This window comes from Schistocerca americana, chromosome 3, assembly GCF_021461395.2.
Source record: "Schistocerca americana isolate TAMUIC-IGC-003095 chromosome 3, iqSchAmer2.1, whole genome shotgun sequence".
Classification (NCBI taxonomy): domain Eukaryota; kingdom Metazoa; phylum Arthropoda; class Insecta; order Orthoptera; family Acrididae; genus Schistocerca; species Schistocerca americana.
In genome coordinates this window covers 262,839,712-262,863,426 of record NC_060121.1, presented here as the reverse complement: position 1 = coordinate 262,863,426, position 23,715 = coordinate 262,839,712, and the positions used below count along the sequence as shown (strand labels likewise).

Genomic DNA, 23,715 nt, shown 5'->3' with positions numbered 1-23,715 from the left:
CCATCTGCAGACTTTATATTCCACAATTCTCAACTTCCAACCCTTTTCACCAACGCTTCAATTTAGTGGCTCAATCATGCAGACATGCAGGGAATACTGCTCGAGAGTGCGTCATATTTATCATAATTCAATAGAGTCATGATCTGATGTCCTTACCAGTCCCTTTATTATTAATACTAATGGTTCCAGAATGAGATATTCACTCTGCAGCGGAGTATGCGCTGATATGAAACTTCCTGGCAGATTAAAACTGTGTGCCCGACCGAGACCCGAACTCGGGACCTTTGCCTTTCGCGGGCAAGTGCTCTACCATCTGAGCTACTGAAGCACGGCTCACGGCCGGTCCTCACAGCTTTACTTCTGCCATTTTCTCGTCTCCTACCTTCCAAACTTTACAGAAGCTCTCCTGCGAACCTTGCAGAACTAGCACTCCTGAAAGAAAGGACACTGTGGAGACATGGCTTAGCCACAGCCTGGGGGATGTTTCCAGAATGAGATTTTCACTCTGCAGCGGAGTGTGCGCTGATATGAAACTTCCTGGCTGATTAAAACTGGAAACATCCCCCACGCTGTGGCTAAGCCATGTCTCCACAGTATCCTTTCTTTCAGGAGTGCTAGTTCTGCAAGGTCCGCAGGAGAGCTTCTGTAAAGTTTGGAAGGTAGGAGACGAGATACTGGCAGAAGTGAAGCTGTGAGGACCGGCCGTGAGGTGTGCTTCGGTAGCTCAGATGGTAGAGGACTTGCCCGCGAAAGGCAAAGGTCCCGAGTTCGAGTCTCGGTCGGCCAGGAAGTTTCAATACTAATGTTGATAAGCTAACGTGTAAGTGCCCATGGCCTTGGCACCTTACACGGTGAACGCCTGTCAATAAAATCCGGTATGGAATATAACAGTGTTGCCACTACTTTTTATCCAACCCACGGAAATGGCTTCAGCTGGATATGAAGTACTGTATCTGAAAAAAACTTGTGGACTCACTCCCTCGCTGAACGTAGGCTGTTATCAAGTCTAGGGGTAGCTTTAAGCGATATTAAGACAATGTCTTCTAGTAGGACTAATTTTTGGGTCCAGTATTCTTATCTGATGCTATGAGAAGACGGAGAGCATTTCATTGGCGCTTTTGGATAGCTTCCGATTGTCAGTTTCTGTGCTGGGCGCGTGCAGAATACAATCTTTCTCGGCGAGAAGCGGACTTCCGCGGGTGTGGTCGGCGTCGGTTCTACTCCGTTTTGGGAAACAGTGCGGGAGGTTGGCAGCAGTGTCGGCGCGCCGGGCTCCCGGAAGGCCGGCCTCCACTTGTGGCGAAGCTGGCGGCTCGCAGCTCGCGGGCCGCTTTGACGGCGGCAGAGTGGCTGCGGCGGGGACTCCCCGGCCCCAGGCCGCCGGCCCGCTAGAGTGGCGAGCTGGCCCTGCCGGCCGGCGGGGGTGGGCGGTGCGCCTTTCAAAGCGGCACACGGGGTGTGGCGGAGGCGGGGGCGGAGGCGAGGCTGGCGGCGCCTGGCGGCTGGCGCACGGCGCTGAGCCGGGATGAGCTCCGGGTCCCTCGCTTTCGACCGCGGGCGTCCGTTTTATAGCGGGCCCGGCAAATCCTGGCTGACTGCCTCTGTGCTCCGCGCGGACTCCTGTAAGGCGCTCGGAATTTAGGCCGCGCGCCTATTCATCCGCGCGTTTTCCTCCGTATTTGAGCGCGAACCTCTGCCAGACGAGTATTGTCTCCTTGCGAAGCGCTCAATTCCCGTTTCGAATACCAGGCCTCTTTCCATCTCCATCCCCAGTACGTTACAGCGCCCTATCTCCCTGTCTGAAGTATTCAGCACTATAAATTCAGGCGCGGTTTCTACAGAACGGATACCACGACCGGTGCGACATGGAAACGACGCTCCTATTTGAATCGATAAACATGGGAAATGTAGCAACATGTCACTGAGCATTATCGCTGTCGCATCGCCTGCACTACCAGTGAGTATCAGTACCAAATTTTAGATGTGGCGAAAAACGGATTGATTTATAACGTCACCAGAGGTTTGCGTTAGGTTGAATGTTAAAAATACGATTATTTTATCCATATTCTGTTGTTACTCAGTCGCAACATCAAACATTGCTACCTTGTTACGATATAAATTCCGTCTCCGCGACGAAACGAACACCGCACGGACTGTTCTCTGAGCACTTGTCGTGTTAACTGATTATGAGAACTGGAGCTATCGATAATAAATACCGCGGTTTCGCCAGGAAAGCAATTGATAATAGTGATCGTTGTCAGAAGTTCGAACTTTTGTGGTCAGTTAATGTGACAAATGCATTGAGAACAGTTTATACTACAAATGCATAGAGGAAGACATCGTGTTTATAAACAAAAAGCTGTTTCTTAGGTCACCAGACATGTCTCATTTCTCTTATTTTCGAACCATCTTCAGTAGGAACTTAGTGTGATCCTTCTCACCTGTTGTAGTTTTGGATGTTCTAGGCAGGGTGATTCAGCTGTCCCCAGCGATTGGTTTTATGCAACCTGCAACGCCTTCAAAAACCACACATGACATTTTCATATTCTCCTGGTCGCTACACACCAGTTATTAGTCCTACAGAAAAGATGACCAGCACCTTTTAGTAGGAATTTTAATTTGTTTACCTTTATACTGGAATATATTTTCGCTGGAGGCCATGGTTTCGAGTTATTCAAGGAAAACGTACAAAAGTGTCTTTCAAACGTATCTCCCCCCTCCCCCCATATTCATCCCTCACCAGTTAGGATTTCTAGTATTTTGCTAGTGGAACTATCTCGTATCACAGTACAAAATTTCCGACTACATGAATTATTCCCGATATTCGAGCTTTTTGGTCTCTCTTGGTTGGGCTATTACGCCTCCATAACATCTGCCTATTCGTAAATATTATCAATTTAAACGTGCTCATGAGAGGAATCAAAGAGAAACGACTTTTGTAAACATTACGCTAAAACCAATTACGTTGACAATTCGACCCATAGTTAACCCACACAATCACAGTAGTTACGTAATCCGAAAGCGAGACGAATACAGTGAAGTAATTGTTTACTTTATGCTGTTAAAAGTCATAAAATTGTTGTGTAAAATTTACATAAGCGTCTGTTTTACAATTTGTAACTGCTCGACTAAGCCAGTGGTGTAATACGGCCAGTAAATGGAGACTCAAAAATTTCGAATGTCGGAAATAATCCGTGCAGTCGCACATTTTTGTACAGTAGTAGGAAGGAGAGCCGTGAAAAACATACTAGAAGTCCTGGCTGGTGAGTGTTGAGTGTAGGAGTGAGGGGTGGCATTGAAGGTCACTTTTCTACGTTTCTTTAATGAATGGAAAACTGTGGCCTCTAGTGAAAACGTATCCCAGCATAAAATTTAACTAAATTAAATTTCCTACAAAAAGGTTCGTTTAATTTTTTCTCTAAGACTAACAGTCTTCCCGTAGAGAGCAAGAAAATATAAAATATAACCTATGGTATTTGAATACACTGAGCGTTGTATAAAACCCAACTGAATCACCCTGTGTAGTTCAGGATATCCTTTTCTCGACCTTTCGGTGCGTATTTGACTGTTATACTTCGTGATTTTCACCAGTATGATTTTTTATAACGCTTGCTTGTTGAGTGTGTTCGATAACAGGCTATCTTCTCAAATGTATGTGCTAGAACTCGGAACAAAGATTTGCTTTTTGCTGAAGACTCGCAGATCTAGACAAAATGTCAGCTTGTCGAAGATGCCTCACCATTCATAATAATTAAATATAGCTGCGACACATGCCCTCATTACGCCATTTCCTATGAAACATATGATAGGACTAACAGCTTTGTAATTTGCTCTTCTCCTCTGTGCATTTTTGTAAACATTCTAGATGGTAGGTTCTCGTTAGGGTGCAATTTATCGTTCTAGGATCTTCTACATTCCACAGCCCACAGCGGCTCTCAAACACTCCAGAAGACCAACAGCTTCTGCAGAATCAGTGTTGCATTATCGTAATTTTACTGGGAACCAGTGTGAAGGAACGATTTTTTACCATCAGCTCCGAAGCTTTAGCGATTACCAGTAATTCATCTGCCGACCACCTGAGTATCTGACGAAGGCAGTATTGGCGTAGAACAGAGAGATTCCTGATTTCCTCACTCATGTTTTCCATATTTCCCACTTCAACGTCAAGCATTATTTGAAACACAACGTGCACCAGCGCCGTTCGATAAAATGATCATAACTTACAACCAGGTTCTTAGTATTTTAGACTGTGCACGCACACACACATGCGCACAGAGATTATATATGAGCGAATTCATTTTAAGATGGTCCCCACTGCGCGTTGCAAATTACAAACATCTCTAACATTTTACACTGAGGAGATGATGTTGAGTTGTTGGGAAAAGGCAACTACTGCCACATGCACAGAACTAAAAAAGATACAGTAAATTAACTGTGATTTCTTCATGGTGATTATGTAATACACTCACGTTTTGCCAACCATGATGAAATGCAGCAGCATCTTACCTGCAAGGAAAAAAAGGAAACAGGATTTACTATGAGAGGAAATAGATCTAAATCACTTCAGCATTTTGCGAAACTAATTTTTTTTCTAGTAAGCCATTTAGTATTGATGTAGTAGTAACAAGCGACTCATATATGAATCAGAAAGTAAGTTTAAAATATAATTAACACATTTAATCTACATGTGTCCAAAGCCAATAATAAATTATGTTATTACAATCCAGTCCAATGTGCGGAATAATTAGTTAAACTGTCAGAGACACTGCGTGAATATGAGCTTCAGCAACTACTGATAGGCTTCATACCAAAAGCTCTGTGTAATAGCACTGTCCATCATATTCGTAATTATTGTTATTATACGAACAATGATGGACGATGTCATTACATAGCCCTTACATGTATAGTGTGGTACTTCTGAACTAATGTTATTTCCTACTAACTGTCTAATTTTGGACAAACGATAAAATATGGTAGAGTATTATTCAGACACATTACATATTTGGCTTACACACCGGTGCGTCAGCCACAGGCAATAGCATATGCAAGGAGTTTTCGATGCATCATGTCACCCTCTGTCTATTGAAAACTGTTGCTTAATTTCACATCACCACTTCCAATTTACAAACTGGTTGTGCAGCATAGTAATTTTATTCTACATGTTTAAATGTTTTAAAAGTTCTACCAACTCAGAGAAGAGAAGGTTAGTGCTGGTCCAAAGTGCCATTTGGAATGTCAACAAGCCGGACCGCCAATGTAACAAATGCCAGGGCACGAGTTGAGTGTTGCCACAGAACCTGAGAGCGAGGCAGACAGAGATTGCAAACATTGCTGTGCCACTTAACAGGCCACTTTGAGGAAACACTACGTAACTTCGCCACCCGATCGCCACTGCAAACATAGGCAGAAAAAAATCGAGATCGGTGAACCAGAATAATTACTGTATTACCACAGTGAGGTAAGAAGCATTGACCGGTGTGATAAAACAGTGCAAATGCGCTCGTACACCCAAAGTCATCACGTAAAAAGGTGGGCACTCGGCCTTTTAAATAATGAGGCTTTCAGAGCTCGAAGACATTCAGTTGTGTTGCTATTATGTCCGTCTCGCTGCAAACTGCCATATCCACGCGGACCAGGCGTGGCCAATCGTGCAGCCTCGTGGCCGACTCATTAGGATCTGCTGTAGTCTTGGTCGATCCAGGCCCTTAGTCTTTACGACAACTGACATCCTGGACCGTAGTCGGCAGTATCCACTTGAGCACGCGGGGCACTGAGGTGGAAGGCGCACTTGGTTGTGGAGTGTCTAAGCAGGTGACACCTTTCTCGCACATCCGTCGCCACCACAGCTCAAAGCGTTGGTACTGACCTACGGCAGTGACGTCATGACTGGCTCACAAGGCAAAAGCAATTCTTCGTAGCACGCACGTTTACGCTTGGCTGCCGATAACAGTTCTGAAGACACTTACTACTATGTGGAGGCCGCGCAAGATACGGTGCTTGACGCGCAGTGACAAATTTTCATCCGTAAAAGGTGGGCGAGTTCATTCGTTTGTTCGGAAGGGGAGGCCGACAGTATTTACTAGCCTTTGCCCGGTCAGCGATAACAGAATCGAGGCGCACGCTCTGCAAACTTTCTCAAACGATTTTACACAAACTATTCGGTAAAAAAAAATCATTTTTGATTCACTTATAGCTTTACATGCCAGATTGGCGAAGATGTGCCCACCTTTCGTTAATGGTCATATTTATTGTGATATTTACGTGGAAGTAGACACTGAGCGAAATTCGAAACAGTCTGCAATGAAGAATAGAGGTGCTTTATTTTGCGTTTGGTCCATGTTACATAATATGTTGGTATGTATGGAATTTAGCTGACATTGAATTTTTCTTCTGACTTGGGTTGAGGTCTCTATTTGTCACCAATCTAGAGAAAATTGATCTGACGTAGCACACTCATTTGCGATCGCGCTGCGCCAGCGATAAAGCCACAGTGAAATACCCACAGCATTCCTCATATTTCACAAATTGTTTCAGATATCGAAATGAAATTCAGGCTAATGATAGCATCGAAGGAGGAGAGCACTTTGCCACATAGTTGTTATGCAAAACATCATTATCTACCATGTTATTCTACTAACTACTGACTTTTATAATACAATAATGTAATTTTTAAGGGCAATTAATAGCTGCTGAAACGAGAAATGCTATGGGATTTGGAACAACAGAAGTGAAGACATTACACGCTTATTTTGTAAAGAAGATGTGCTTTTTCATAAGCTACTGACATTACTCTTCTTCAGTTCCTGATTTGGTAAACTTAATAGCCTACTGTTTCAGAATTCTCCCACAGTTGCGTCTCCACAACATGTTAGTGAGGTAAGGCTGTGTAAGCCGACCGGTGTGGCCGAGCGGTTCTAGGCGCTTCAGTCTGGAACCGTGCGACCGCCACGGTCGCAGGTTCAAATCCTGCCTCGGGCATGGATGTGTGTGATGTCCTTAGGACAGTTAGGTTTAAGTAGTTCTAAGTTCTAGGGGACTTATGACCTCAGCTGTTGAGTTCCATAGTGCGCAGAGCTATTTTCTAGCCGAGAGGAACGAACAAAAAAATGTGTGTGAAATCTTATGGGACTAAACTGCTTAGGTCATCAGTCCCTAAGCTTACACACTACTTAACCTAAATCATCCTAAGGACAAACACACACACCCATGCCCAAGGGAGGACTCGAACCTTCGCCGGGACCAGCCGCACAGTCCATGACTGCAGCGCCCTAAGCCGCTCGGCTAATTCCGAGGTACGTACAGGCAAGCTTTGTAAGTTCTTGTTAGAGCACAAAATTAATTGAGTCTGACTGCTCACTTACATAGTATATGCTGTAGGCTCATTCATCCGACGCTGAAGTCGTTCGCTGGAACTTTCGAACTCTGCCGAACTCTAACTCGCTTGGCGTTTGAGTGGCTCTGTATACGACTTTTTGGGCTGTCTGCTTATAGGTGACACGTGACTGCGTCAATTTTTACCTCTAATTCGCAATCAGTGAACGTGAAACCGGCAACTTTCCAATGCACGTGAGGCCGAGCGGTTCTAGGCGCTACAGTCTGGAACCGTGCGACCGCTACGGTCGCAGGTTCGAATCCTGCCTCGGGCATGGATGTGTGTGATGTCCTTGGGTTAGTTAGGTTTAAGTAGTTCTCAGTTCTAGGGGACTGCTGACCTCAGAAGTTAAGTCCCATAGTGCTCAGAGCGATTTGAACCATTTGAACCAATGCATCTGACCTTTTAATGAGCTACCTCATACCAAGCTTATAGTTAATATTCATACTTCGATGATCTTCCTATTTCTTTCTGGCAACCTATCATGATAAAGTTATTACATGGCCAAATATAAAAATGTTGCAATAAGATATTAAAAGCGTCTAACAATCCTTGTAGAAAAGGTACGAAGCACATCGAAGTATGACAGTTGACAAATTGCAAGACTTTTCCTCAATCTCATGTTTTTTTTCTATCCGATATAATAATTTAGGCACAATTTTCCTGTGCCATTGTCAAGATACAATTGTTTTGCTTTTGGCACTTATTACAAATAGGTGACAAATGGCTCGACGGAGAATATACAAAATCAGATTCAAAGGTAAGTCACATAAGGCATAAATAAAAATGTTTTAAATTCGACAATTTCTACCGTTATATGTTCAGAGGAAGTAAACGCACTCTGACGATGCTACAGCCGTAGAGAAACATAACTGAATAAACGCCAACACATACCCATGTTTTGCTACGATCCAGGCCCTATTATTAATGTTCAGTATCTTTATACTACAGTTAAGTAATGTACATCTACATCTACATCTCCGTAAGCCACCCAACGGTGTGTGGCGGAGGGCACTTTACGTACCACTGTCATTACCTCCCTTTCCTGTTCCAGTCGCGTATGGTTCGCGGGAAGAACGACTGTCTGAAAGCCTCCATGCGCGCTCTAATCTCTCTAATTTTACATTCGTGATCTCCTCGGGAGGTATAAGTAGGGGGAAGCAATATATTCGATACCTCATCCAGAAACGCACCCTCTCGAAACCTGGACAGCAAGTTACACCGTGATGCAGAGCGCCTCTCTTTCAGAGTCTATCACCCTTACCAAACAACCCTGTGACGAAACGCGCTGCTCTTCTTTGGATATTCTCTATCTCCTCTGTCAACCCGACCTGGTACAGATCCCACACTGATGAGCAATACTCAAGTATAGGTCGAACGAGTGTTTTGCAAGCCACCTCCATTGTTGATGGACTACATTTTCTAAGGACTCTCCCAATGAATCTCAACCTGGCACCCGCCTTACCAACAATTAATTTTATATGATCATTCCACTTCAAATCGTTCCGTACACATACTCCTAGATATTTTACAGAAGTAACTGCCACCAGTGTTTGTTCCACTATCATACGAGGGCTATCCACAAAGAACATTACGTTTTCGTTTGTGTCCGTTAGGGGCGGGGCTAGCGCGGCCATCTTGGTGTCATGGCATTCCGCCGCTCAGTCGGCATCCTGCCGTGCTAGTGAGAGGTTCGTGCTGTACTCCGTTGAGTTACTGTGACAGTTTGAAATGTCAGTGTTAATTGAAAATGCCGCGAAGTGTGAAGTGCGTGCTGTAATAAGGTTTCTGACTGCAAAAAACTGTACATCGATAGAAATCTATCGGCAGCTTTGTGAAGTGTATGGGGACAACATAACCACTGAAGGTGGAGTGCGTCAATGGGTCATAAAATTTAAAAATGGCCGAACTAACGTTCACGACGAAGAGCGAAGTGAAAGACCCAACATAGTGACTGTCGAACTTGTCGAAAAAGTCGATGCCGCAGTCCGTGAAAACCGTAATTTCACAATAACGGAACTCCCTATGAGTTTTCCATAAATTTCACGAAGTTTGTTGCACGAAATCATTACCGAAAAGCTCGGTTACCACAAGTTTTGTGCAAGATTGATACCAAAAATCTTGACAGAGATTCACAAAAATCAGCGTTAACGTTTTTGGACGCTTACGAGAAAGATGGCGACTCATTACTCGATCGCATCGTTATTGGTGACGAAACATGGGTTAAGCATGTGAACTGCGAGACAAAATTGCAGTCAATGCAGTGGGGGCACACAAATTCCCCCCAAAAACCCAAGAAATGCATGCAGACAATGTCGGCAAGGAAGGTGATGGCGACTGTCTTTTGGGACAGAAAATGTGTGATTTTTGTGGATTTCCTGGAAAGAGGCACTACAATAAACTCTCAAAGGTATTGCCAAACTCTGCACAACCTCAGAAGAGCAATACAAAACAAGCGCAGGGGAAAGTTGGGCTCAAAGATCTTGCTGATTCACGACAACGCCCGGGCCCACACGGCAAATGCCACTCGTGAAGTTCTCGAATCTTTTAAGTGGGAGTTGTTTCCTCATCCGCCGTACAGTCCCGACCTGACACCGAGCGACTTCCACTTATTCCCAGCAATGAAGAAGTGGTTGGCTATGCAGCGTTTTGATGACGACGCACAGCTTCAAGAAGAGGTAACCATGTGGTTGAAGCCGCAGGCGGCCGAATTTTACGACGAAGGAATTTCCAAGCTCGTCCATCGCTACGATAAGTGCCTTAATTTAAATGGCAACTATGTAGAAAAGTGGTATTTAAGTGTGGCTTTCATCTGTATACAATAAAAAAAAATTCCAATACTTTATTTATTTTTAATACCAAAACGTAAAGTACTTTGTGGATAGCCCTAGTATAATCATACAATAAAGGAGCCTTCATTCTATGTATTCGCAATACATTACATTTGTCTATGTTAAAGGTTAGTTGCCACTCCATGCACCAACTGCCTATCCGCTGCAGATCTTCCTGCATTTCGCTGCAATTTTCTAATGCTGCAACTTATCTGTATAGTACAGCATCATCGGCGAAAAGCCGCATGGAACTTCCGACACTATCTACTAGGTCATTTATATATATTGTGAAAAGCAATGGTCCCATAACACTGCCCTGTGGCACGCCAGAGGTTACTTTAACGTCTGTAGACGTCTCTCCATTGAGAACAGCATGCTGTGTTCTGTTTGCTAAAAACTCTTCAATCCAGCCACACAGCTGGTCTGATATTCCGTAGGCTCTTACTTTGTGTATCAGGCGACAGTGCGGAACTGTATCGAACGCCCTCCGGAAGTCAAGGAAAATAGCATCCACCTGGGAGCCTGTATCTAATATATTCTGGGTCCCATGAACAAATAAAGCGAGTTGGGTCTCACACGATCGCTGTTTCCGGAATCCATGTTGATTCCTGCAGAGTAGATTTTGGGTTTCCAGAAATGACATGATACGCGAGCAAAAAACATGTTCTAAAGTTCTACAACAAATCGATGTCAGAGATATAGGCCTATAGTTTTGCGCGTCTGCTCGACGACCCTTCTTGAAAACTGGAACTACCTGTGCTCTTTTCCAAAAGGTTAAAGGGTAAAGTACGTAAGTTGCTGCTAATCTCTGTCGCCACGTAATTCAGCCATAGCTGTCGCGTAACCCTATTTAGCCCTTCAACGACGTTCTATAGTTGCTGCGTGCAACAAGGCACCTGGTAACAGCAACTACTTTCGGTGGGAAGGTGTTCCCTTCCCGTAACATTTTATATCTTTGACGCAAAGTGTACTTGGAAAATACGATAGTCTCCATGTATAAAAATACTCAGTATAAGCTCTTCTACAGTCAGTATAATGTTCACCCTAAAGGCTTGGGAAACTGCAGTGAGAGAATGTGATACAGTCTGGCAGCAATGTTTTGATGTCTGGGTAATCCTGACATTTCTCATTTCTCGTACAGTGCTATGATAAGCGTATGAGGGGGCAAGTCACAGGACACACAGCACTGTTTTTCCGCAGACGAGAGCCGCTTCCAGATAGTCGCTCTTCCACGTCCGCTCAAGCCGAATTTCCCTCTCTTTGTCTTTCTCTCTATCGCTCTCTCACTCGACGTTACTTGCCCAAATTTTATTGCCGCTCTTCACTTTATGGAGAGATGAAAGCGGAAGGATTGTGTCTGCGCCCCGCTCTTTCTTTTGCCTGTTAAATACGGCCGGAATGGATGAAGGCGGGCTGCCCGCGGCGGGGCACTTAACCGCGCCACTGTCGGACGAATTGCTCTTACATTTTTATCGGCCAGAGCCGCGCTGCCTGTGTAATACGCCAGATTTCAACCTCGACCTAAAAGCCGACCCGCGTTCCTCGCAAACTACAACGGGAGAGAAATGTTGAACTGGTCAGGCCGAGAAAGGTGGGTGCATTACAGCGCTCGTATACCGTAGCGGGTCCCGGGGCAGCGCCGGGAGAACAAGGACTTGATACGGCGGAACGATTCGGCTCCAGTGCCTCATTACGCTGCCGGAAGAAACGGCTTGCAGCGTTTTCTGAATAACTCTGCCGATATCCGACGAGCTGATGGCACAACTGTCAAACAATCAGCAGTGCTTATGTATTCTTCAGACTTCCGGTTACGATGGGGCATTTGACAGACGATAACGGATGTTGCGGATTAGTCAGTTATCAGAAACACGCATTTCTTTCTGTGAAAGAGATTTCTTTTTTTTTTATGTTTGGGAAGACATTATCACACATACAGAGACGCAACGCCTTGAGATTTGTGATCACAGATAAGTTTACCGGTACTGAAATAATTCCACCAAAATCACTATTGCTTTTTATTTCATATACAGTTTCAACCTGACACGCAGAAGTTCATCAGAAAAAAGTCTGAATACTACTTTTCTTTCGACATGCAGCACAGCCGTACAAAATTTCGTAAATGACAACATTTCCTTCCACTGTCGTTATTATTTATTTACACAATTGGCTACTTTCTACCATTACGACATTTTAAAGCGGTAGCTACGAAGATCGAAATGTATTTGCACATAGCAGTGAGAAAGGAAGAAAAAATGACAAAACTACAAGAACTGACTTTTACGTCAAACACTGAATCATTAAAAACACACCTGACGATCAGGGACACAAGACACCATGCTGTCCAGCCTCCAGCATATGGTGGACAAGCATTAAATTTACAAACAGACGTGAGCAGAGTTAGTGTAAGCGTAGCTGAAATACAAACCGCAATTCGCGTCCAATTCGCGCGAAAATATCAAACTCAAATGATCGAGCTTTCGAACTGCTGGCGATTGTTTAATACTTGTAAGGAGTGTGTCAGAACTCTTCATCACATTAAGCACTCAGATATCGATACACTAGACTCTTGCTAAACCGGCCATTCCTCGCATATATAGCAGAACTGCCGGATTGTTGAGAGTGTCTAAAATTTAGTACACATAGGGATTGTACTTTATCACATCAAAAGATACATTCATTTTTATAGAAAACTTAGTCCTTGACAGTGTACATGCATATTAGTATCACTCGTCATTCACTATGAAACATGTCCCAAAGATTTCGAGGTCACCATGATTATATGCGACGGTAGTACTCGTATGCTTTATCACACAACGGCTTTACAAGCATTTCATATGTCCTGCCATGTTTCAGACTGTTGCATAATATACTCTAGGAAGATGCCTCTAGTTTCAGCCCCAGCAGTTTGAGAATCCTCATCCTCATCCTCCTATGTCTTCTTATCAGTTTCATAGTAACTTTCCTGTGAGCTTATGGCCCGTTTCACGCTGGGGCAACTGGTGACGGTCACCGGTAATTGTGGTGAACACTCCTTGGTGACCGGTGTCCGACACCGCAGGTATTGCCAACTGATTTGTTAGTGAAATGGACTCGAGCGAGGAGGAATTTTTGTTAGTTCTTCTAAGAAAGAGGAGGAGGATGAGAAGCTGAAGACAAAACGTTCATTACACTTACATCCACTGTTACGAGGTTGGCTGGAGAAAATACTGTTTTATACTCTTTATGTCGACCTGAGACAAGATGAGAAGCCATTTTTTCAGTATTTTCGAATGTCGAAAATATCATTTGATGAACTGCTAGGAGAAGTGAAAGAAGAAATTACAGGAATGGAGCGCCTAAGACGACGATACGACGCACACTTAATTTTTTTTTATGAAAATTTTGAAATATATGTATTTTTTTAGATTTCTTCTTCATTCGCCCTGTAGGGATGAGTTCATGGTTTCCACGCTCATCCGTTTTGTCCCTTCTCATCGCATTAAGACGGCTTGAAGATACACTTATTACTGGTAAATGCAAAAGGAAAGGAGTGAGGGATGCAAATGTGCTTGAAGGTTACTCAAATGGCTCTGAGAACTAAATAATTACAAAAAAAAAAAAAAACTATAACACTACATTGAAAGAAACCGAAATCTGTAAACAGATATCTGCGGCCGAAATTTTCGGAGAAATTTGTTCAGAATGGCGCCGGCTGTTAAAAAGATTCAAGTTTAAACGGAGCGTCTTCTTGCTCTTGAAGGCACGTACGAACACAGGACATCCCGCCATCCAACGGCCGAGGCTGCGCCAGGTTAGGAAACTTCTGCGGCAAAAAGACAGCGCCGAGTTCTCTTGCCCAGCAGGCGACATCTAGCCGCCTAACTACCCAGCAAGTTGGCACCGGAATTACTTTTTCCAGCCGTAGAGACACTCGTGTGAGATGCCGACCACATCACAAAAGCCGTGAGCACTGCCGCTCCGGCTCGTTCAGGAACGTCTTCTTGGTAGGTCCGCCAGCTGCCGTCTCGCTTGCGACAGCCTCTTGTCGATAGTTACGTACTGCCATGCGACGGCAAAGCTAAAGGTTTCGTGACCTCGGGTGCAGTCTAATAAAGGTGTTCGGAATTGATCGCCGTTTGACGATTGCGAGTGTTTCGCGATACTGCGGGAGAGCAGCAGTCCCCGCCATGCGATAAGCTTCACCGCATTTCGCCCCCCCTCCCCCCCCCCCCACCCCTTTTGTTGCCATGACCTAGTTCTCATGGTTCAGGACTCCCATTGCGGAGTGTCCTCAGTTCGGCTTACGTAACTATAGGTCAATGCTATCTCTATAAGTCGTTCTGTGGATGTGTCTATGTCAGTGGAGGCTGCCCTCAGTTAAGAAAATGCTGTTCTGCGCTGATCTCTAAAAATGTCACTTTGTAATACACTACTGGCCATTAAAATTGCTACACCACGAAGATGACGTGCAACAGACGCGAAATTTAACCGACAGGAAGAAAATGCTATTATATGCAAAAGATTAGCTTTTCAGAGCATTCACACTAGGTTGGCGCCGGTGGCGACACCTACAACGTGCTGACATGAGGAAAGTTTCCAACCGATTTCTCATACACAAAAAGCAGTGAAACGTTGTTGTGATGCCTCGTGTAAGGAGAAGAAATGTGTACCATCACGTTTCCGACTTTGATAGAGGTCGGATTGTAGCCTATCGCGATTGCGGTTTATCGTATGGCGACATGGCTGCTCGCGTTGGTCGAGACCCAATGACTGTTAGCAGAACATGGAATCGATGGGTTCAGGACGGAAATACGGAACACCGTGGTGGATCCAACGGCCTCGTATCACTAGCAGTCGAAATGACAGGCATCTTATCCGCATGGCTGTAACGGATCGTGCAATCACGTCTCGATCCCTGAGTCAACAGATGGGGACGTTTGCCAGACAACAACCATCTGCAGGAACAGTTCGACGACGTTTGCAGCAGCATGGACTATCAGCCCGGAGACCATAGCTGCAGTTACCCTTGACGCTGCATCACAGACACGAGCGCCTGCGATGGTGTACTCAACGACAAACCTGGGTGCACGAATGGCACAACGTCATTTTTAGGATGAATCCAAGTTCTGTTCAGAGCATCATAATGGCCGCATCCGTGTTTGGCGACATCGCAGTGGACGCACATTGGAAGCGTGTATTCGTCATCGCCATACTGGCGTATCACCCAGTGTGATGGTATGGGGTGCCATTGATTACACGTCACTGTCACCTCTTATTCGCATTGACGGCACTTTGAACAGTGGACGTTACATTTCAGATGAGTTACGACCCGTGGCTCTGCCCTTCATTCGATCCCTGCGAAACCCTACATTTCAACAGGGTAATGCACGACCGCATGTTGCAGGTCCTGTACGGGCCTTTCTGGATAGAGAAAATGTTCGACTGCTGCCCTGGCCAGCACATTCTCCAGATCTATCACCAACTGAAAACGTTTGGTCAATGGTGGCCGAGCAACTGGCTCGTCACAATACGCCAGTCACTACTCTTGATGAACTGTGGTATCATGTTGAAGCTGCATGGGCATCTGTACCTGTACACGCCATCCAAGCTCTGTTTGACTCAATGCCCGGGCGTATCAAGGCCGTTATTACGGCCAGAGGTGGTTGTTCTGGGTACCGATTTCTCAGGATCTATGCACCCAAATTGCGTGAAAATGTAATCACATGTCAGTTCTAGTATAATATATTTGTCCAATGAATACCCGTTTATCATCTGCATTTCTTCTTTTTGTAGCAATTTTAATGGCTAGTAGGGTAGATTCGTAGTCCATGCCTTCCCGTGGTCTGATACTGGGTATAGTAGTAACGTGAGACTTTGATGGCGTAGCAATATTTGTCTCACCCGGTAACTGGGGCAAGCCCTTCTCATTCGGGCCGCGTGGGATACGTAAACAGTGGCAGTCAGTCTAGATGTGGCAGAGTAATGTGTATCGACAAATGAAGTTTTTGGACAGACAGCAGGAACAGTGCTGGTTAACATCCGACCGCTGCGTGAGATGTGAGGACTTCTGAGACATGGCAGAAGGAATTGAACGACAGAAGAAGTCGCGGGCGGGTCTTTACACAGTTCGGCGGAGAGGCGCCGGTTGGATAGGCCTATTCATCAAGACGCGACACTTGTCAGCGAGTGAAGCTGATTTCGCTGGCAATAGATCATTTCCGAAAGCACTTTCCACTTGCTCTCTGCGTCTGGCTGTCTCCTCGGCGTGATCCACGTCGGGCCGCCTGACCCGGCTCCTCCCCCCTCCCCCCGCCCCCCACCCAACACTGCCTTCCCCTTCCGTCCCCCCCCAACCCTCCCCTCCCCGCCGCCAGCCTCCTCCTTGCCTACCCGTCCCACGCTCCACGGCTTTCCAATTTCTCATTATTCCTTGTGGCAGCAACATCCGTTACAAAAGGAGAGGGTTGCGGGCGCCGGATAGAGAGGCCGCTGATTTCGCCCGCATTTCCAGGGGGGGAGCGAACAATGGCCGATGGTTTATTACTGCGGCCCGCCGCCAGCCAGCTCCATCCCACGGCGCCTGGCGCCTCCGCTGCTGGCGAGATGTGTGCAGCGCGACACCGCGCCTCGCACACCGTCATGATGATCCTGCATTAACGCTCTGTGCCGTCCTCGGGGAGGGGCACAATCCCAAATCTCTCAGTTAATTGTAGGCAGCACCGTCATTATCGTTGTTGTTGTTGTGGTCTTTCAGTCCTGAGACTGGTTTCATGCAGCTCTCCATGCTACTCTATCCTCTGCAAGCTTCTTCATCTCCCAGTACCTACTGCAGCCTACATCCTTCTGAATCTTCTTAGTGTATTCATCTCTTGGCCTCCCTCTACGATTTTTACCCTCCACGCTGTCCTCCAATACTAAATTGCTGATCCCTCGATGTCTCAGAACATGTCCTACCAACCGATCCCTTCTTCTAGTCAAGTTGTGCCACAAGCTCCTCTTCTCCCCAATTCTATTCAATTCCTCCTCATTAGTTATGTGATCTACCCATCTAATCTTCAGCATTCTTCTGTAGCACCACATTTCGAAAGCTTCTATTCTCTTCTTGTCTTCACTATTTATCGTCACGTTTCACTTCCATACATGGCCACACTCCATACAAATACTTTCAGAAACAACTTCCTGACATTTAAATCTATACTCGATGTTAATAAATGTTTCTTCCTCAGAAACGCTTTCCTTGCCATTGCCATTCTGCATTTTATATCCTCTCTGCTTCGACCATCATCAGTTATTTTGCTCCCCAAATAGCAAAACTCCTTTACTACTTTAAGTGTCTCATTTCCTAATCTAATTCCCTCAGCATCACCCGACTTAATTCGACTACATTCCATTATCCTCGTTTTGCTTTTGTTGATGTTCATCTTATACCCTCCTTTCAAGACACTGTCCATTCCGTTCATCTACATCTACATTTACACTCCGCAAGCCACCCAACGGTGTGTGGCGGAGTGCACTTTACGTGCCACTGTCATTACCTCCCTTTCCTGTTCCAGTCGCGTATGGTTCGCGGGAAGAACAACTGTCTGAAAGCCTCCGTGCGCGCTCTAATCTCTCTAATTTTACATTCGTGATCTCCTCGGGAGGTATAAGTAGGGGGAAGCAATATATTCGATACCTCATCCAGAAACGCACCCTCTCGAAACCTGGCGAGCAAGCTACACCGCGATGCAGAGCGCCTCTGTTGCCGAGTCTGCCACTTGAGTTTATTAAACATCTCCGTAACGCTATCACGGTTACCAAATAACCCTGTGACGAAACGCGCCGCTGTTCTTTGGATCTTCTCTATCTCCTCCGTCAGACCGATCTGGTACGGATCCCACACTGATGAGCAATACTCAAGTATAGGTCGAACGAGCGTTTTGTAAGCCACCTCCTTTGTTGATGTACTACATTTTCTAAGCACTCTCCCAATGAATCTCAACCTGGTACCCGCCTTACCAACAATTAATTTAATATGATCATTCCACTTCAAATCGTTCCGCACGCATACTCCCAGATATTTTACAGAAGTAACTGCTCTTCCAAGTCTGTCTCTGACAGAATTACAATGTCATCGGCGAACCTCAAAGTTTTTATTTCTTCTCCATGGATTTTAACACCTACTCCGAACTTTTCTTTTGTTTCCTTTATTGCTTGCTCAATATAAAGATTGAATAACATCGGGGAGAGGCTACAACCCTGTATCACTCCCTTCCCAACCATTGCTTCCCTTTCATGCCCCACGACTCTTATAAGTGCCATCTGCTTTCTGTACAAATTGTAAATAGCCTTTCGCTCCCTGTATTTTACCACTGCCACTTTCAGAATTTGAAAGAGAGTATACATCAGTTTATAATACTACAAACAGGCAGCCGCATGAGTTATTAAATGATTAATTATGCTAATTATTTTTTGTCCTGATTCGGTTCATCGGTTGGCCATCGATCGCATCATCTGCAATTGGCGCTATCTTGGGGTACACATAGATAAAAATTGAATTTCCACGAACGCACAAGGCTAACAACAGACAAAGCAGAAAAAAATACTACAGAAACTGGTGAGGCTAAATTCAGAACAGTACAGACCACCTCTACCAGTCATACGTACATACCACTGTGCGCTCTTCGAATCAGTACTCAGCTTCGCAGCTAGCACGTGGGCACATAGACTGAACGTGGTCACCAACAAAGCATCCGTCAGACGAGGGCACAGAAGTGTCCAACTCACGCTATCTGGAGCCTTCAGTACCACCTCAGCGGATGCACTGTGTGTGGTGGTCGGAATATGCCCCATAGATATCACGATCAAATACAGAGCTGCAAGGTACTGCTTAAGGGTGGGGAGACTAGATAAGGTACAAACAATAGGTGGTGTGCTGATAGAGACGATACGTCACCATAGAAGTTGGCGTTTGGATACATGGCAAGGCGAGTGGGATGTTAGTGATAAGGGACGTAGACTGCACGACTTCCTCCCTGACATAAGGCAGCGGTTGAGAATGAGACATATCGATCCCAGCACAAGATGTGCATGATGGGGGCGCGTATTGTCGTCCATGAAGACGAATGCCTCACCAATATACTGCCGATATGGTTGCACTTTCGGTCGGAGGTTGGCATTCACCCCTCTTGTAGTTGTTATGGCGCGTTCCATGACCACCAGCGGCGTACGACGGCCCCACACAATGCCACCCCAAAACAACAGGGAACCTCCACCGCCGGCTGGAGTGGCCGAGCGGTTCTAGGCGCTGCAGTCTGAAACCGCGCGACTGCTACTGTCGCAGGTGCGAATCCTGCCTCGGGCATGGATGTGTGTGATGTCCTTAGGTTGGTTAGCTTTAACTGGTTCTAAGTTCTAGGGGACTGATGACCTGAGAAGTTAAGTCCCATAGTGCTCAGAGCCATTTGAACCATTTTTTGCAACCTCCACCATGCTGTACTCGCTGCACAGCCTGACCAGGTTGCCTCCAAACACGTCTCCGACGATTGTCTGGTTGAAGGCATGTGCGACACTCATGGGTGAAGAGAACGTGATGCCAATCCTGAGCGGTCCATTCGACATGTTGTTGGGCCTACCTGTACCGCGCTGCATGGTGTAGTGGTTACAAAGATGGACCTCGCCATGGAATCGGCAGTGAAGTTGCACCTCATGCAGCCTGTTGCGTACAGTTTGAGTCGTAACACGAAGTCCTGCAGCTGCACGAAAAGCAATATTCAACATGGTGGCATTGCTGTCAGGGTTCCTCCGAGCCACAATCCGTAGGTAGCGGTCATCCACTGCAGTAGTAGCCTTTCGGCGGCCTGAGCGAGGCATGTCATCGACAGTTCCTGTCCTCTGTATCTCCCCCATCTCCGAACAACATCGCTTTGGCTCACTCCGAGACGCCTGGACATTTCCCTTGTTGAGAGCTCTTTCTGGCACAAAGCAACAATGCGGACGCGATCAAACCGCGTTATTGACCATATAGGCATGGTTGAACTACAGACAACACGAGCCGTGTACCTCCTTCGTGGTGGACTGCCTGGAACTGATCGGCTGTCCGACCCCCTTCGCCTAATAGGCGCTGCTCATGCATGGTTGTTTACATCTTTGGGCGGATTTCAAATGGTTCAGATGGCTCTGAGCACTATCAGACTTAACATCTGAGGTCATTAGTCCCCTTGACTTAGAACTACTTAAACCTAACTAACCTAAGGACATCACACACGTCCTTGCCCGAGGCAGGATTCGAACCTACGACCGTAGCAGCAGCGCGGTTCCGGACAGAAGCACCTAGAACCGCTCGGCCACAGCGGCCGACTGCGCAGATTTAGTGACATCTCTGAACAGTCATAGGGACTGTGTCCGTGATACAATATCCACAGTCAACGTCTGTCATCAGGACTTCTGGGAACCGGGGTGATGCAAAACTTTTTTTGATGTGTGTAGAATTGTTGCAGACGACTATACTGGATACCGCCATTGTTACCAAGCCCTATAGCGAGGAACTGCAAAAGTCCCTTTACTTTTTGACTTCCCCTCGTACATTGTACATGTATACCCGTAGTCCAGAACACTTTTGTTTATGAAATTGAATATTTCTGGGAATCTAACTACATTCTTAAGGTTTGTAATATGACGGAAATTTGCTTCTTGAGCGACTTAGGGGTACGCAAATTTATTTAAATTCTATTGAAGAATTTTTCTCGTGCGTTGTTTACCTTTCATGTTCGCGAGCCAGGATCAGAGGTGCACGGCCGAGAGTACTTCGCTGGAGACTGGCCACGGCCGCGCCAGTCAGTGCGACAAATTTAGCCGACGGCCAACGACCAATACATCATGCAGCCGTTTTGTCTTCCATTCCTGCACTAATTATTTTTTCTTGAAAAAAAAAATAAAACAAAGAGAACCCTGTAAAAAATGTGTGACCCTGTCCTATTCTGTTCAGTTGATGTCCAGCCACGTTTGACTATACTTGAAAGAGATTCGTTATCGGGGATACTGTCTCTTGTAATGTACGCTGTAGTGCAATAAACGAGCGAGAGCTTGTTATGTGACGAAAAGTATTTACAGTGTTGAATTTTCTGAAAATAAGTAACAGTCCGCAATAGTAATCTGCACATTTAATTTCCATTTGAAAAATTCTAAAGAGTGAAACCTATGTTAGTGAAGTTTAAAGAAAAAAGTATTTGCAACTTTAACTTATATGGAAAAGATAAAGCTATTACTAATTGGTGAACGCTTTGACGAACTAAGTCATGATTGACGTAATTAAGATTTATGAAAGGAGGACAGCAAAAGTAATATTGCACGGAGGAACGTTAACAACTACGAATACTGAAGGCGCTAATAGGGAAAGCAGCTCGTACAACATTAATTCGGACTTTCTTGAGAATTATCAGTCTGACGAAGACTAACGCTAGTGGGCGAGCGTCGGTGTTGAGTATCACTGGCTGCTACTTAGCACGACCGCTACGGTCGCAGGTTCGAATCCCGCCTCGGGCACGGATGTGTATGATGTCCTTAGGTTAGTTAGGTTTAAGTGGTTCTACGCTCTAGGGGACTGATGACCTCAGAAGTTAAGTCCCATAGTGCTCAGATCCATTTGAACCATTTGAAGATAATTTACGTACTCCAAGTATAGCCCTAGCGAACTTACTCTTCAAGTGGAATCGTTATTATAAACAGCCATCCGACAGCGGGTATCTATACACGTACAAATAAGTCCGTGGTGCGCTAGTACAGCGTATCGCGCAGGGCTTGCGCTCGCAGTCAAAAGGTTCAAATGGCTCTGAGCACTATGGGACTTAACATCCGAGGTCATCAGTCCCCTTCTACTTAGAACTACTTAAACCTAACTAACCTAGGGACATCACACACATCCATGCTCGAGGCAGGATTCGAACCTGCGACCGTAGTGGTCACACGGTTCCAGCCCGTAGCGCCTATAACCGCATGGCCACACCGGCCGGCTGCGCTTGCAGTCGCTGTATTTAGTATGCAAATGCCGCACTCAAATCGAAATTAACATATTGTAATGAAATAAACGCCATATCGACTATTACGTACAATGCCTTTCAAATTGAAGGTAACGCATCCCGCTCCTCTTAAATCTCTTCACTAGTCTACGTCTCGATACCTCTTCTGAGATAGTTTTAAGCTCCCTCCTAGTGTGCCCTGTTGACTGAACACTCGTTTCAAGTTGCTTCTCTGGGTTGTCCTCACCTGTCATACACATCTCTCCAGCAGCCATATTCTTCTCTACACAATCGTCAGCATCTGTATTTTTCCTGCGCCTCGCCTGTGATCTACTAGTGCCACTTGCTGTGGCTCAGACTGTAAGTAGAATTATGAAGTGTCGTACAAAGTACACACAGGACTGTGGGAGAAATCAGCGCCGACCTTTTGCCTGCACTTGGGCCGCCGAGTCCCGCCCCCGGCCTACACTGGGCGTGGTCCATTACTCTCGTACTGACGCCGTCGGCAGCGCCAGTAAATTCTTATCTTGGCCCGGCACGAGCGAGAGGTCTCTGGCTTTTATTAGAGACCCCTCAACTTAGTTTTACGAGACGCCTGTTATTACAGAAGATCCAGCGCGGTGCTACAGATAAGCTACTCACGATTAAGCACAGTTCCCTGCCTAAGTCCCCCCAGCTGTTGCGCTGCTCCGTTTTGCACACCGCTTGCTTAATCATTTCCTCTTAATGAAATTATAGCTACACTACTGGCCATTAAAATTGCTACACCAAGAAGAAATGCAGATAATAAACGGGTATTCATTGGACAAATATACTATACTAGAACTGACATTTTCACGCAATTTGCGTGCAAACATCCCGAGAAATCAGTACGCAGAACAACCACCTCTGGCCGTAACAACGGCCTTGATGCGCCCGGGCATTGAATCAAACAGAGCTTGGATGGCGTGTACAGGTACAGTTGCCCATGCAGCTTCAACACGATACCACAGTTCATAAAGAGTAGTGACTGGCGTATTGTGACGAGCCGGTTGCTTGGCCACCATTGACCAGACGTTATCAATTGATGAGAGATCTGGAGAATGTGCTGGCCAGGGCAGCAGTCGAACATTTTCTGTATCCAGAAAGGCCCGTACAGGACCTGCAACATGCGTTCGTGCACTATCTTGCTGAAATGTAGGGTTTCGCAGGGATCGAATGAAGGGCAGAACGACCGGTCTTAACACATCTAACGTCCACTGTTCAAAGTGCCGTCAATGCGAACAAGAGGTGACCGAGACGTTTAACTAATGTCACCCCATACCATCACGCCGGGTGATACGCCAGTATGGCGATGACGAGTACACGCTTCCAGTGTGCGTTCACAGCGATTTCGCCAAACGAGGATGCGACCATCGTGATGCTGTAAACAAAATTTGGATTCATCCGAAAAAATGACGTTTTGCCACTCGTGAACCCAGGTTCGTCGTTGAGTACACCATTGCTGCCGCTCCTGTCTGTGGTGCAGCGTCAAGGGTAACCGCAGCCATGGTCTCCG

General features: G+C 45.8%; 1 protein-coding gene across 1 annotated transcript in view; it reads right to left on the bottom strand.

Annotated features, from left to right (window-relative positions):
- Window positions 1-1,084: 1,084 nt before the first annotated feature.
- Window positions 1,085-23,715, bottom strand: part of LOC124606009 (forkhead box protein L2-like) — a 78,612-nt gene continuing 55,981 nt past the window's right edge. Inside the window, exon 3 of the mRNA XM_047137972.1 lies at window positions 1,085-1,651. Coding sequence (XP_046993928.1) covers window positions 1,085-1,651 — 567 coding nt within the window. The remainder of the gene's footprint in view (window positions 1,652-23,715) is intronic.